The 14,147-nt window shown below is 44.6% G+C and overlaps 1 protein-coding gene across 1 annotated transcript; it reads right to left on the reverse strand.

Moving 5' to 3' along the window:
* Positions 1 to 6,048: 6,048 nt before the first annotated feature.
* Positions 6,049 to 13,866, reverse strand: LOC115190798 (uncharacterized). The gene is made up of 5 exons (XM_029748879.1): positions 13,686 to 13,866; positions 13,403 to 13,528; positions 7,168 to 7,300; positions 7,053 to 7,082; positions 6,049 to 6,423 (listed from the first exon to the last, which is right to left on the reverse strand). Exons 1-5 carry the CDS (start codon positions 13,761 to 13,763, stop codon positions 6,089 to 6,091), a joined length of 702 nt encoding a protein of 233 aa, XP_029604739.1. The 5' UTR covers positions 13,764 to 13,866; the 3' UTR covers positions 6,049 to 6,088.
* Positions 13,867 to 14,147: the final 281 nt, after the last annotated feature.

Here is a 14,147-nt window from a genome sequence, read left to right on the forward strand (position 1 = left end):
GTGAAGGCCTCCTCCCACTCCACTGTTCAGGTGAAGGCCTTGTCCTTTGGCAGCAGGTGGTTCAGGGGAGCAGCGACGCTTGAGAAGCCCCGTACAAACCTCCTGTGGTACGAGGCCAGGCCCAGGAAGCCCCGTACAAACCTCCTGTCGTACGAGGCCAGGCCCAGGAAGCCCCGTACAAACCTCCTGTTAGTACGAGGCCAGGCCCAGGAAGCCCCGTACAAACCTCCTGTAGTACGAGGCCAGGCCCAAGAAGCCCCGTACAAACCTCCTGTAGTACGAGGCCAGGCCCAGGAAGCTCTTCAGCTGTTGCTGATCGTTGGGGGTGGGCCAGTCTCGGACAGCTGTGCTGATACCCTCCTCCCCCACTTGGTGGCCCAAGAAGGACACCTCTCTCCTCATGAAGTGTCACTTCTCGGGGTGGAGCTTCAGGCCTGTGGCAGCCACCCTCTCCATCACACACCGTAGCGCCCCCAGGGCTGACTGGAAGGAGCTGCCATGAGCCATGACTTTTAATGCTGTTAACAAATGTCAAAGCTATAATATTATTTGTGATATAAATACGATGGACTTTTTTGCTTTTTTTCATGCATTCTAAGTCTGCTAATATTTCCTCATAAAATGTTATGAATTTCAGTTTGAAAAAAATCACACTCATCATTTTGGGACTTTTATTTTGAAGGGATATCTCTGAGGCCACGGGCCTTATTCTTGCTAGGTCTTCTTACTGGCAGAACGGAGGTGAAGCGAAGTAGCGGCACCATTGATCTATAATAAGAGAGACCCTTTCCTCTGCTTCCTTATAAATGGACTTCCTGTTTCAACACAGTTGGCGGATTCAACACCTATAGGTTTATTTGTTGATATTTATGTCATGCAAAGTCTTCATACACTTAATACCAGTATTCAGCCTATAAATTAAGATTCTATCTCGTAAAAGTGCAGTTACATTTTTTATTTAACTTTTTGCTTTAATTAGGTGATGTTTTGCAGTGCTACCAGGAGGGGGCAGTGTGACACAACAACCAGGTTTGGCTGATGGACTCCAGACCAGTGGTTCTCAACCTGTGGTCCCTGGGGGTGGTGCAGCTGGTCCACAATTATTTTTAGATTGTAGTATTTTATTATTAAAAAATAATAGCAGTATGGAGTATTAATGGTATTATAATCTATTTTACGTTATTTTTCACAATGCAAATAGTTTATTATAATAATAATAATAATAACAATAATAATAATAATAGGCCTGTACAGGCCTTGTTACATTCACATGTATTGATAGGATTTGACCATCAATATAATCAGCGACTCTGTGAATGGTTGTCCTCAAGAGCTTTTGACGGTGATTTGATGGTCTCCAGAATGGAAAAGTTTGGGAACCGCTGAGCTAGACAGTCACATCTGTGTGGTAACATGATAGGATGGGTAACCAGTGATATACACTGCTCAAAAAAATAAAGGGAACACTTAAACAACACAATGTAACTCCAAGTCAATCACACTTCTGTGAAATCAAACTGTCCACTTAGGAAGCAACACTGATTGACAATAAATTTCACATGCTGTTGTGCAAATGGAATAGACAACAGGTGGAAATTATAGGCAATAAGCAAGACACCCCCAATAAAGGAGTGGTTCAGCAGGTGGTGACCACAGACCACTTCTCAGTTCCTATGCTTCCTGGCTGATGTTTTGGTCACTTTTGAATGCTGGCGGTGCTTTCACTCTAGTGGTAGCATGAGACGGAGTCTACAACCCACACAAGTGGCTCAGGTAGTGCAGCTCATCCAGGATGGCACATCAATGCGAGCTGTGGCAAGAAGGTTTGCTGTGTCTGTCAGCGTAGTGTCCAGAGCATGGAGGTGCTACCAGGAGACAGGCCAGCACATCAGGAGATGTGGAGGAGGCCGTAGGAGGGCAACAAACCAGCAGCAGGACCGCTACCAGCAGCAGGAGGAGCACTGCCAGAGCCCTGCAAAATGACCTCCAGCAGTCCACAAATGTGCATGTGTCTGCTCAAACGGTCAGAAACAGACTCCATGAGGGTGGTATATGAGGGCCCGACGTCCACAGGTGGGGGTTGTGCTTACAGCCCAACACCGTGCAGGACGTTTGGCATTTGCCAGAGAACACCAAGATTGGCAAATTCGCCACTGGCGCCCTGTGCTCTTCACAGATGAAAGCAGGTTCACACTGAGCACGTGACAGACGTGACAGTCTGGAGACGCCGTGGAGAACATTCTGCTGCCTGCAACATCCTCCAGCATGACCGGTTTGGCGGTGGGTCAGTCATGGTGTAGGCTAGCATTTCTTTGGGGGGCCGCACAGCCCTCCATGTGCTCGCCAGAGGTAGCCTGACTGCCATTAGGTACCGAGATGAGATCCTCAGACCCCTTGTGAGACCATATGCTGGTGCGGTTGGCCCTGGGTTCCTCCTAATGCAAGACAATGCTAGACCTCATGTGTCTGGAGTGTGTCAGCAGTTCCTGCAAGAGGAAGGCATTGATGCTATGGACTGGCCCGCCCATTCCCCAGACCTGAATCCAATTGAGCACATCTGGGACATCATGTCTCGCTCCATCCACCAACGCCACGTTGCACCACAGACTGTCCAGGAGTTGGCGGATGCTTTAGTCCAGGTCTGGGAGGAGATCCCTCAGGAGACCATCCGCCACCTCATCAGGAGCATGCCCAGGCGTTGTAGGGAGGTCATACAGGCACGTGGAGGCCACACACACTACTGAGCCTCATTTTGACTTGTTTTAAGGACATTACATCAAAGTTGGATCAGCCTGTAGTGTGGTTTTCCACTTTAATTTTGAGTGTGACTCCAAATCCAGACCTCCATGGGTTGATAAATTGGATTTCCATTGATTATTTTTGTGTGATTTTGTTGTCAGCACATTCAACTATGTAAAGAAAAAATTATTTAATAAGATTATTTCATTCATTCAGATCTAGGATGTGTTGTTTAAGTGTTCCCTTTATTTTTTTGAGCAGTGCACAATGATTCTGCAGCCCCAAAACAGACTGATTAGAATGTATAGTATATGATGTTACATTGAACTAATCACAGTAATCAGATACCAACTCACATGCACAGATAGACACATACAGACAGACACACACACCGTATATACAAAGACACACACACACACACACATTCCATTTAATTGACATGTACTACATGTATATGACAGGGATTCTACTACGTGATTCCACATGTTATTTCATAGTTTGATGTCTTCACTATTATTCTACAATGTAGAAAATAGCAAAAAATAAAGAAAAACTCTTGAATGAGTAGGTGTGTGCAAACTTTTGACTGGGACTGTATATAATTCACAACACATTCAGTACCAATCAAAAGTACTCTCTCTCTCCATCAGTGCTCTCCCTACTTTTAACCTACTTCTCTGTTGTCATTTCTCAAACTCTTTTACTGTTAAACACTCAGCCTTGAGTCTCTGTCTGTCCCAAATGGCACCCTATTCCCTATGTAGTGCACTACTTTAGACCAGGGCCCATAGGGCTCTGTATAGGGAATAGGATGCCATTTGGGACAGCTTTGGCTGATCAGTAAAGGTTGATGGTCATGCTCAGGGGGTTACTATGGAGATAGAGGAATATGTAGAGTTAAAACAGGATGGCCAATCCTGCTCCTGGAGAGATACTACTGGCAGTGCAGGCTTTTGCTCTGACCCTGCTCTAACACACCTGATTCTACTAATCAGTCTAATCAGAACCTTGACTGGCAGAATGAGGTGTGTTAGAGCAGGGCTGAAGAAAAAGCCTGCAGACCCAGTAGCTCTCTGGGAGGAGGGTTGGTATCACCAAGATCACTTAGGTTCATACCTCATCAACTAGCTTTCTGATTGGTTACCTCACATATAAAGCAAGTTTAATGCCATAAGCAGATTTCCTGTGTGGGTAGTGATGTTGTCAACTGGAATCTGATTGGATCTTGGTCACCCCTTTTATATTCTTTGGTGTGTGTGTAGTCAGTAGCGTGAGTGGATGTGTTCATAGATGATGATGATAATGATGGGTGTTGAGGGGTGCCAAAATAAATGAACACAAAGAAGCCCCAAAATGCCAAAACCAACAGTGTGTCTGCATTGAGTCTCCTCGATGTATGGGGGGAGCCCAGTGTCTTTGGCATCATTAAAACTGAAGACATATTTATAACTCTCTGTAATTATTATTACGCGATTAACTGATTAATCGTGTAACTGTAATTAACTAGGAAGTCGGGGCACCAAGGAAAATATTCAGATTACAAAGTTATAATTTTCCTAATATAACTTTCAGATATTTTTAATATCTGATCAATTAGACTTCTGATTAATGACGTATTCTTTACCTCGTCAGTCTCATTCCAAACGTCGTAAATTGTTGGTTATCTGCACGAACCCAGTCTTCACTATGAGTCATCCATACATCAATTGTCTTAAAATTATTTATTTACTAACTAAGTAATTCACAGAAATGCATAACAAATGGTAGATATGTTTACAAAGAAATGCTAGAGGAATGTGCCCTAGTGGGCTAAACCGGAATGCCGGCTTGTTAGACAAAAGGGAGTGGGGGTCAGCGGAGAAGGCACTACAGAGTTGATAATTATAACAATTGAAATGCTAATCCTTTGCACATGAACGCTCACTCATTCGGGAACAATTGCAATCAATATATATCTCTCAAATTAACATCATTACATAGCATCCCATCATATCACAAATAGCTTTATCCTTATTCATTCATTTTATACAACCATTAGATGTAAGTCTCACAACATTAGGCTATTATATAAACAGCGCCATGGTAATGTGGCCGTATTGTCTCTCATGAGTTTCACAAAATTGTACCAAACGGACCAGTTCGTAGCTGGATTCTTCACCGATCTTTTATACCTTCTCCAGAACATAGATGTCGTTCGGTTCTCCAGTTCTGTGAGGTGGAAGAACTCCTTTGTTCTCTATGAAAACCACTCTGTCTCTATACTGTGGCCATGAGGAGAGATTCTCCTCATGGGAATTTACGACCTCTTCTGACCACAGCAGCCTGGGTCAGGAGTATAGAGGTCGGGGGATGGTACATAGAAAAGGCTGGTGCAGAGGGAGGGGGGGTCAACTGTGCTCGCTGTACCCAAAGAGGGCAACGTCATGACACCAGATGTCCCATTTCGCTGACGACCCTCCCAGCTCCGCCCACCATCATCCTATTAAGGAAAACAAGAGCGAAGAGAAAGAATTCTGCAAAGTGGGAGGGTCGTCACAGTAACAGAGTGTGTGACAGAGTTTGTTGACTCCGTTACTATCCATTCTACCATTAGGTTGGTACCCCAACACTGTTACTATCCATTCTACCATTAGGTTGGTACCCCGACACTGTTACTATCCATTCTACCATTAGGTTGGTACCCCAACACTGTTACTATCCATTCTACCATTAGGTTGGTACCCCAACACTGTTACTATCCATTCTACCATTAGGTTGGTACCCCAACACTGTTACTATCCATTCTACCATTAGGTTGGTACCCCAACACTGTTACTATCCATTCTACCATTAGGTTGGTACCCCAACACTGTTACTATCCATTCTACCATTAGGTTGGTACCCCAACACTGTTACTCTCCATTCCACCATTAGGTTGGTACCCCAACACTGTTACTATCCATTCTACCATTAGGTTGGTACCCCAACACTGTTACTATCCATTCTACCATTAGGTTGGTACCCCAACACTGTTACTATCCATTCTACCATTAGGTTGGTACCCCGACACTGTTACTATCCATTCTACCATTAGGTTGGTACCCCAACACTGTTACTATCCATTCTACTATTAGGTTGGTACCCCGACACTGTTACTATCCATTCTACCATTAGGTTGGTACCCCAACACTGTTACTATCCATTCTACCATTAGGTTGGTACCCCAACACTGTTACTATCCATTCTACCATTAGGTTGGTACCCCAACACTGTTACTATCCATTCTACCATTAGGTTGGTACCCCAACACTGTTACTATCCATTCTACCATTAGGTTGGTACTCCAACACTGTTACTATCCATTCTACCATTAGGTTGGTACTCCAACAGTGTTGATCTGAAGCAGTGAACAAAGACAGGGGTCCAGCTCCACAAGAAGGTTGATCATCCTGGAACATGACTCAGTTCCTTTTCTCAACACCATGTCGATGATGTCACGTGCCTTCTCTGTCCTCTCAGCTATCACCTTCACTGACTCCATTTCCTCCTGGTTGATGACTGTGTGTTGCAGGAGTCCGTCCAGCAGTTCATTCAGGACAGGTCCTGACACTCGTTTCACAAACTCTGTCCGTACAGAACGCAGCTGCTGCTCTGCAGAACCAGTCAGACTGCTCTCAGCCGGACCTCCTGCCCCCAACACAGCACCTGAGAGTCAGGTTACAAAATAACTACATTTGTACATTTACATTTCAGTCATTTAGAAACAGACTCCTAAAATAAAAGTATTGAGAAAACATGATCTTTCACAATAACGACCTGAACATATCACATATTCACATTTAGGGCCGGTTTCACAGACATAGAAAAACAGGCTGGGTCATTCAGAACCAGGCTAATCTACATCAAGTCCTGGAGGAGATGTCATTGGGTCATTCAGAACCAGGCTAATCTACATCAAGTCCTGGAGGAGATGTCATTGGGTCATTCAGAACCAGGCTAATCTACATCAAGTCCTGGAGGAGATGTCATTGGGTCATTCAGAACCAGGCTAATCTACATCAAGTCCTGGAGGAGATGTCATTGGGTCATTCAGAACCAGGTTAATCTACATCAAGTCCTGGAGGAGATGTCATTCAGAACCAGGCTAATCTACATCAAGTCCTGGAGGAGATGTCATTGGGTCATTCAGAACCAGACTAATCTACATCAAGTCCTGGAGGAGATGTCATTGTTCTTGAAGACAGTCTTTTATAATCAGGACTAGTCCAGGTCCTACAGTAAACCATGTTGACTGACCCTCAAGTCATTGGTTTGTATCTCTCATGTTTACTTACTAGTTGAACGGGTGTCAGTGACGAATTCATCTGAAAGATAAACAACATGAGGTTATATCACTCTAAATAGCATCTGGTACTAAAGTACAAAGTGATGATTGACATGTGCTCCTACCGTGTGATACCATTTCTTTCCATACTGTCCTCTCATCCTCACTGAATAACTCCATCTCAATGTCAACCCCTGTCATTTTCACAATCGCCCTGAAAAAGCTTGTTGTGCTGTCTCTATGTATGAGATGAATCCTCTGGAGGGAGAGAGAGAGAGACAGAGAGGTTAAACAAAAACATGGTTAAACATCAATTAAAAACACAACACCAAATCGTCCTCCACAGTAACTCAACACAACAGCCTCTGAATACCCCATGTACTCAAACAGATCAATGTTAACCATTTTGTAACAGATAAACTTAACCCTCAGTCTGGCTGCCAACATCTCCTCCAGCATTCCCACCACGTCCACAGACCCCTGTCCTCGAATACTGTTCTTTCATGTTTTCCAAATTGCTAATTTAGCTGCCCCTGACACAAAGTTAAGAGAACTACACCCCTTCTACTAAACCTGGACTTTGTCCCAAATATAAACATTTGGGAAGAGAAAACCTCTCCTAGAGCTGAGAACCAACCAGTGATCAGGTCAATCATCCCGACCAACCTGGGACACTGTAAGAACAGATATACCAGAGTTTCAGACTCAGCACAGAATGGACACCCCTCCCCAACATGACAAACTCTCCAAGTCTGCATAACAGACCCATAGAATGGAGTCAGGCCAGACAAATCATCCCCCTCCAGCTTTAAGAGGAAAAGGTGCTTGTCTAAGCCCAAACAGCCTGCTCTCCTCATCAATGTGTAGACTGTATCCACCCAGCTAGAACCGTCACTGTACAACAGTCTCTGGGCTGCTTGAAGCCAGAAAGCCTTGTCCATCCAGGCCTTGTCCATCCTGGTGCAGTGGCAGGTACAGGGCTGCAGCTTTAATCCAATGTTGTCCCGACCAGAAGAAATGGACAAGGGTCCTGTGAAGCTCTTGTATCAGGTGGCTGTAAAATCATTAGTCTGTGCCACAGGGTAGAGGTGGCTAGGTTATTATCTACCAGCACCCTTCCCCTATAAGACAGCTGGGGTAGCACCCATTTCCACCTAGACAATCTGGCACACACCTTCTCCACTACACAATCCCAGTTATTTTTCTGAAAGACATCGGAGCCTAGAAAAAGTCTTCATCCCAACCGTGGAGTGGACCCTATCTGAAGCTGACCTGCCCACAGTGATTCACTCTTTCCCCAATTAACTCTACCTGAGGAGACCCCTCACACACCTTTAGAGCGTTTGAGAGAACCTTAACATCCTCACCCCCTGTAATAAAAACTGTCACGTCATCAGCATACGCAGACCGTGCTATCGCGGGACCCTTCATAACCCCTGGCACAGAGAAACCAGTAAGCCTCGCTCTTAAAAAACAAAGTATTGGTTCAATTGCCAGACAATATAACTGTCCTGAAGTTGGGCATCCCTGCCTAATACCCCTATGGACAGGGATGGGGCAACTCAAACCACCCCCACCTTCATCATACATGAGGCCCCAGCATACAGTAAACTCATCCAAGACAAAAAAACATCCCCAAACCCAAAGGCTTTCATTGTTTTGAACAAGTACTGGTGGTCCACATGGTCAAAAGCCTTCTCCTGATCCAAAGAAAGTAAACCCACATTCACATCAGACAGTTTACAAACATCTAAAACATCTCTTATTAGAAATAATAACCCTCAATTCTTCCCAAAACAACAAAAACTTTTCCCAAAACATGGCGTCATGTAATATCGTCACATTAAAATACCAATAAGGTGATGACCTTCATGGACAGGACAAGTGAATATCAACAGTAACAATATGGTGATCAGAAAAACCCTCAGCAGTAATGTCACCTTACAACCCTACTACAGTAGAGATCAGATACATACAACCTGTCTATCCTTGCTGCACCGACACCACCTTCATTAACTACTACAGTAGTGATCAGATACATACAACCTGTCTGACCTTGCTGCACCGACACCACCTTCATTAACTACTACAGTAGAGCTCAGATACATACAAACTGTCTGACCTTGCTGCACCGACACCACCTTCATTAACTACTACAGTAGAGCTCAGATACATACAACCTGTCTGACCTTGCTGCACCGACACCACCTTCATTAACTACTACAGTAGAGCTCAGATACATACAACCTGTCTGACCTTGCTGCACCGACACCACCTTCATTAACTACTACAGTAGAGCTCAGATACATACAACCTGTCTGACCTTGCTGCACCGACACCACCTTCATTAACTACTACAGTAGAGCTCAGATACATACAAACTGTCTGACCTTGCTGCACCGACACCACCTTCATTAACTACTACAGTAGAGCTCAGATACATACAACCTGTCTAACCTTGCTGCACTGACACCACCTTCATTAACTACTACAGTAGAGCTCAGATACATACAAACTGTCTGACCTTGCTGCACTGACACCACCTTCATTAACTACTACAGTAGAGCTCAGATACATACAACCTGTCTGATCTTGCTGCACCGACACCACCTTCATTAACTACTACAGTAGAGCTCAGATACATACAACCTGTCTGACCTTGCTGCACCGACACCACCTTCATTAACTACTACAGTAGAGCTCAGATACATACAACCTGTCTAACCTTGCTGCACTGACACCACCTTCATTAACTACTACAGTAGTGATCAGATACATACAACCTGTCTAACCTTGCTGCACTGACACCACCTTCATTAACTTTTAACCATGTGTACTGCCTAACTTTTTCATTTCTTACTCTCCACATATCAGAAAGCTCAAACTCGGTTAGAAGACCAGACAGACAAGTAGCTGACCGCAGGTGAGGTTCTTCAGCAGTGTGATCAACAGTAAAATCCAGTGTACCGTTCCAGTCCAACCCTAAAACCATACACCCCTCTTGGTCACACTGTCTTAAGGTTTCCTTTATTTGATCAAATCCAGCATTACGCTCTCTACCCTCATTAGGAGCAGAAACATTACAAAAAAACATTGACCAATAAAACCCAACCCGTGACAATCTCTAGATACCACAGTCACCCTTAAGCCTGAGGAAAACTAAATTGCCGTCCCAGCACTGAAAGTAGTACTATGACTGAGTATATGCTGCCCCTCCCACCATATTCCCCAGTCAACCTCATTAGCCTCATCACTATGTATCTCCTGTTGAAAAACTACATGAAGCCTTTTCTGTTTTATTACTTCTAATACCCAGGCCAATTTAACAGATTTCCCAAAAGTCTGGTCCAGAAACCCATTTACCTCACCTAGATTGTGAATTGAGTCATCGCCAGCTGCTATCAGCTGAAATATCCATATCCTTCTTCTGATCCTCCTCAACTGAGGCCACAGACCCCTGACTCCCCTCTGCTTGACCAGCACAAAAATATCCTGTGGTGTTCTGCATTAGCATCGAATAGCCCCCATGATATGCAACTTTTCAGGGAAGTTAGGAACCAATATTCACAGGCAGTTAGGAAAGCTAAGGTTAGCTTTTTCAAGCAGAAATGTTCATCCTGTAGCATAAACTCAAAAAAGTTCTGGGACACTGTAAAGTCCATGGAGAATAAGAGCACCTTCTCCCAGCTGCCTACTGCACTGAGGCTAGGAAACACTGTCACCACCGATAAATCCACTATAATTGAGAATTTCAATAAGCATTTTTCTACGGCTGGCCATGCTTTCCACCTGGCTACCCCTACCTCGATCATCAGCTCTGCCTGGCCAAGGCTTTCGACTCTGTCAATCACCACATTCTTATTGGCAGACTCAACAGCCTTGGTTTCTCAAATGATTGCCTTGCCTGGTTCACCAACTACTTCTCTGATAGAGTTCAGTGTGTCAAATCGGAGGGCCTGTTGTCCGGACCTCTGACAGTCTCTATGGGGGTGGCACAGGGTTAAATTCTTGGGCCGACTCTCTCTGGTTAGACTGTAAACTTTCCTTCCAGACTCACATTAAGCATCTCCAATCCAAAGTTAAATCTAGAATTGGCTTCCTATTCCGCAACAAAGCATCCTTCACTCATGCTACCAAACACACCCTCGTAAAACTGACCATACTACCGATCCTTGACTTCGGTGATGTCATTTATAAAATAGCCTCCAACACTCTACTCAGCAAACTGGATGCAGTCTATCACAGTGCCATCCGTTTTGTCACCAAAGCCCCATATCCTACCCACCACTGCGACCTGTACGCTCTCGTTGGCTGGCCCTCGCTTCAGACTCGCCGCCAAACCCACTGGCTCCAGGTCATCTATAAGTCTCTGCTAGGTAAAGCCCTGCCTTATCTCAGCTCACTGGTCACCATAGCAGCACCCACCCGTAGCACGCGCTCCAGCAGGTATATCTCACTGGTCATCCCCAAAGCCAATTCTTCCTTTTGCAGCCTTTCCTTCCAGTTCTCTGCTGCCAATGACTGGAACGAACTGCAAAAATCACTGATGCTGGAGACTCATATCTCCCTCACTAGCTTTAAGCACCAGCTGTCAGAGCAGCTCACAGATCACGGCACATAGCCCATCTGTAAATAGCCCACCCAACACCTCATCCCCATACTGTATTTATTCATTTATCTTGCTCCTTTGCACCCCAGTATCTACACTTGCATATTAATCTTCTGTACATCTACCATTCCAGTGTTTAATTGCTATATTGTAATTACTTCGCCACCATGGCCTATTTATTGCCTTACCTCTCTTATCCTACCTCATTTGCACACACTGTATATAGACTTTTTCTATTGTATTATTGACTGTATGTTTGTTTATTCCATGTGTAACTCTGTCTTGTTGTATATGTCGAACTGCTTTGCTTTATCTTGACCAGGTCGCAGTTGTAAATGAGAACTTGTTCTCAACTGGCCTACCTGGTTAAATAAAGGTTAAATAAAAATAAAATAAAACCTCCCCACTTGTATCACATCACTAGTACCGGTCATCTCCTCCACTACCTGGGAGACTAGCTCCACCTGAACCCCCTCCTGTACCCCATTACTAGTAGTGGACATCTCCTCCACTACCTGTTAGACCAGCTCCACCTGAACCCCCTCCTGTACCCCATCACTCATACTGGGCATCTCCTCCACTATCTGAGAGACTAGCTCCACCTAAACCCCCTCCTGTACCCCATCACTCATACTGGGCATCTCCTCCACTACCTGAGAGACTAGCCCCACCTGAACCCCCTCCTGTACCCCATCACGCGTACTGGGCATCTCCACTACCTGAGAGACTAGCCCCACCTGAACCCCCTCCTGTACCCCATCATGCGTACTGGGCATCTTCTCAGCAGTCTGGGGAAATGACTCCCCTGATCCATCCTGAGCTCCTACAACAATATTTTTCTGCTGCACATGAGACGCTATGTTCCGCTCTGGTACAAACTGCAACTCAGTACCCTCAACACAAACAACTTGTTCCTCAGCAACAGGTGCTTGTGGCTGCTCTACCACTGTCAGCCCACCTATCCCTACATTAGTGAGCCCAGGCGTTACGAGGACCACCTGCAAGCATGTTGCTTATGGCCAACATCCCCACACTCAAATCACTGTTGACTACCCGTACCAGCATAAGCCATATACAGTCTGTTGTCATACTTGACTTTAAACGAGAACTCCAAAGTCTGCTCCGGTGAATCCAAAAACATAAACACCTGTCGCCCGAAACGACAACCTTTTTCAGAGCCGAGTGTTTGAAACCCAACTTCCCAAACCGCAATAACTCATGCTCCAATCGCTCATTTGTAATAAAAGGTGGTAAATTCAAAATCGTAACCCTTGTTGACGGAGAAACAGCGGTGTAACTTTTTCATAGCCTACCTTCTCTCCTACTGAGACCAGATACTCCTCCACAGTGACAGTAGCTTCAGTAACACACCTCAAGCCGTGCCCAAGTGGCAGGGACGCCGACCACATGTGGGTCGCCATCCCCACCAACACCAGGACAATTCAACAAGAAATACAATATATCTAATTCTACCACTGAAAAAAACCTGAATCAGCAGAAAAAGAAAAAACACCAAAAAAATGCAACTAGAAAGAAACCACAGGCCAGACAACACTCACACTCGCTCATACAATACCCAGCATGCACCAAACACTGCCAGCATAGAGAGAGAGAGAGATGTGACAGAGAGAACGAGACAGAGAGAGACAGAGATGTGACAGAGAGAGAGATGTGACAGATGTGACAGAGAGAGAGACAGAGAGATGTGACTTAAATGTCAGATTCATGTTCTTATTCTACTGAAACTGTACCTTTGGATTGATGGCGGTAGAAAAGGGAATGTTCAGTCTGAAGGAACTATTCAGTTTTAGGGACTGCTCTGGATTTGTGATGAGAATCCTTTTAGACCCTTCAGACATTTCCTGTTGTTTCACAGCCTGCGACACGAGGCATGGAATACCCAGCCAGTCAATGTATAGTCTAATTCAAACATTATTCAGAAAACTAGCAACACACTTATATTCATTTAATGAGTGTCAACATAAACTGCACCACTGATTAGTTAAGGTCATCTCTATAATAATGGTCCCTCACCTGTATTTGGCTGGGGTTCCAGGGGAACAGGTATAGGCGAGAAATTAATGTTTCCCTTTTCACTGTCAGATAGAGCATCAGCTCACAGTGGACATCTACGTTCCAAGACAGTAAACTCAGTATCGGACCGATAGGTGAGAACTTGGGATGGAGAATCTTAGCATGGAATCTGGTGACCTCATGCACTTCCTCTGAAGACTCTCCATGTTCCTCTACATGAATAATCTTCATCTCATTCCTCAGGGAAGGGTTGGTCCCTGAACAACACAATAGAAAGGAGACAGAAAGACAAATATTTTATTATTCATCCAACTAACACACACAGATTATGCAGTACCAGATCACAGTAAACTCAAACTCCCAGAATAGTTAATTCATTCATTCAGGAAGTGAAACTCAGTTACATGGAAATGTCTTTCTGAATACTATTTCTATATGGTTTTACCTAAACAGACACAGTGT

The sequence above is a fragment of the Salmo trutta genome, unplaced genomic scaffold (assembly GCF_901001165.1).
Source record: "Salmo trutta unplaced genomic scaffold, fSalTru1.1, whole genome shotgun sequence".
NCBI lineage: Eukaryota > Metazoa > Chordata > Actinopteri > Salmoniformes > Salmonidae > Salmo > Salmo trutta.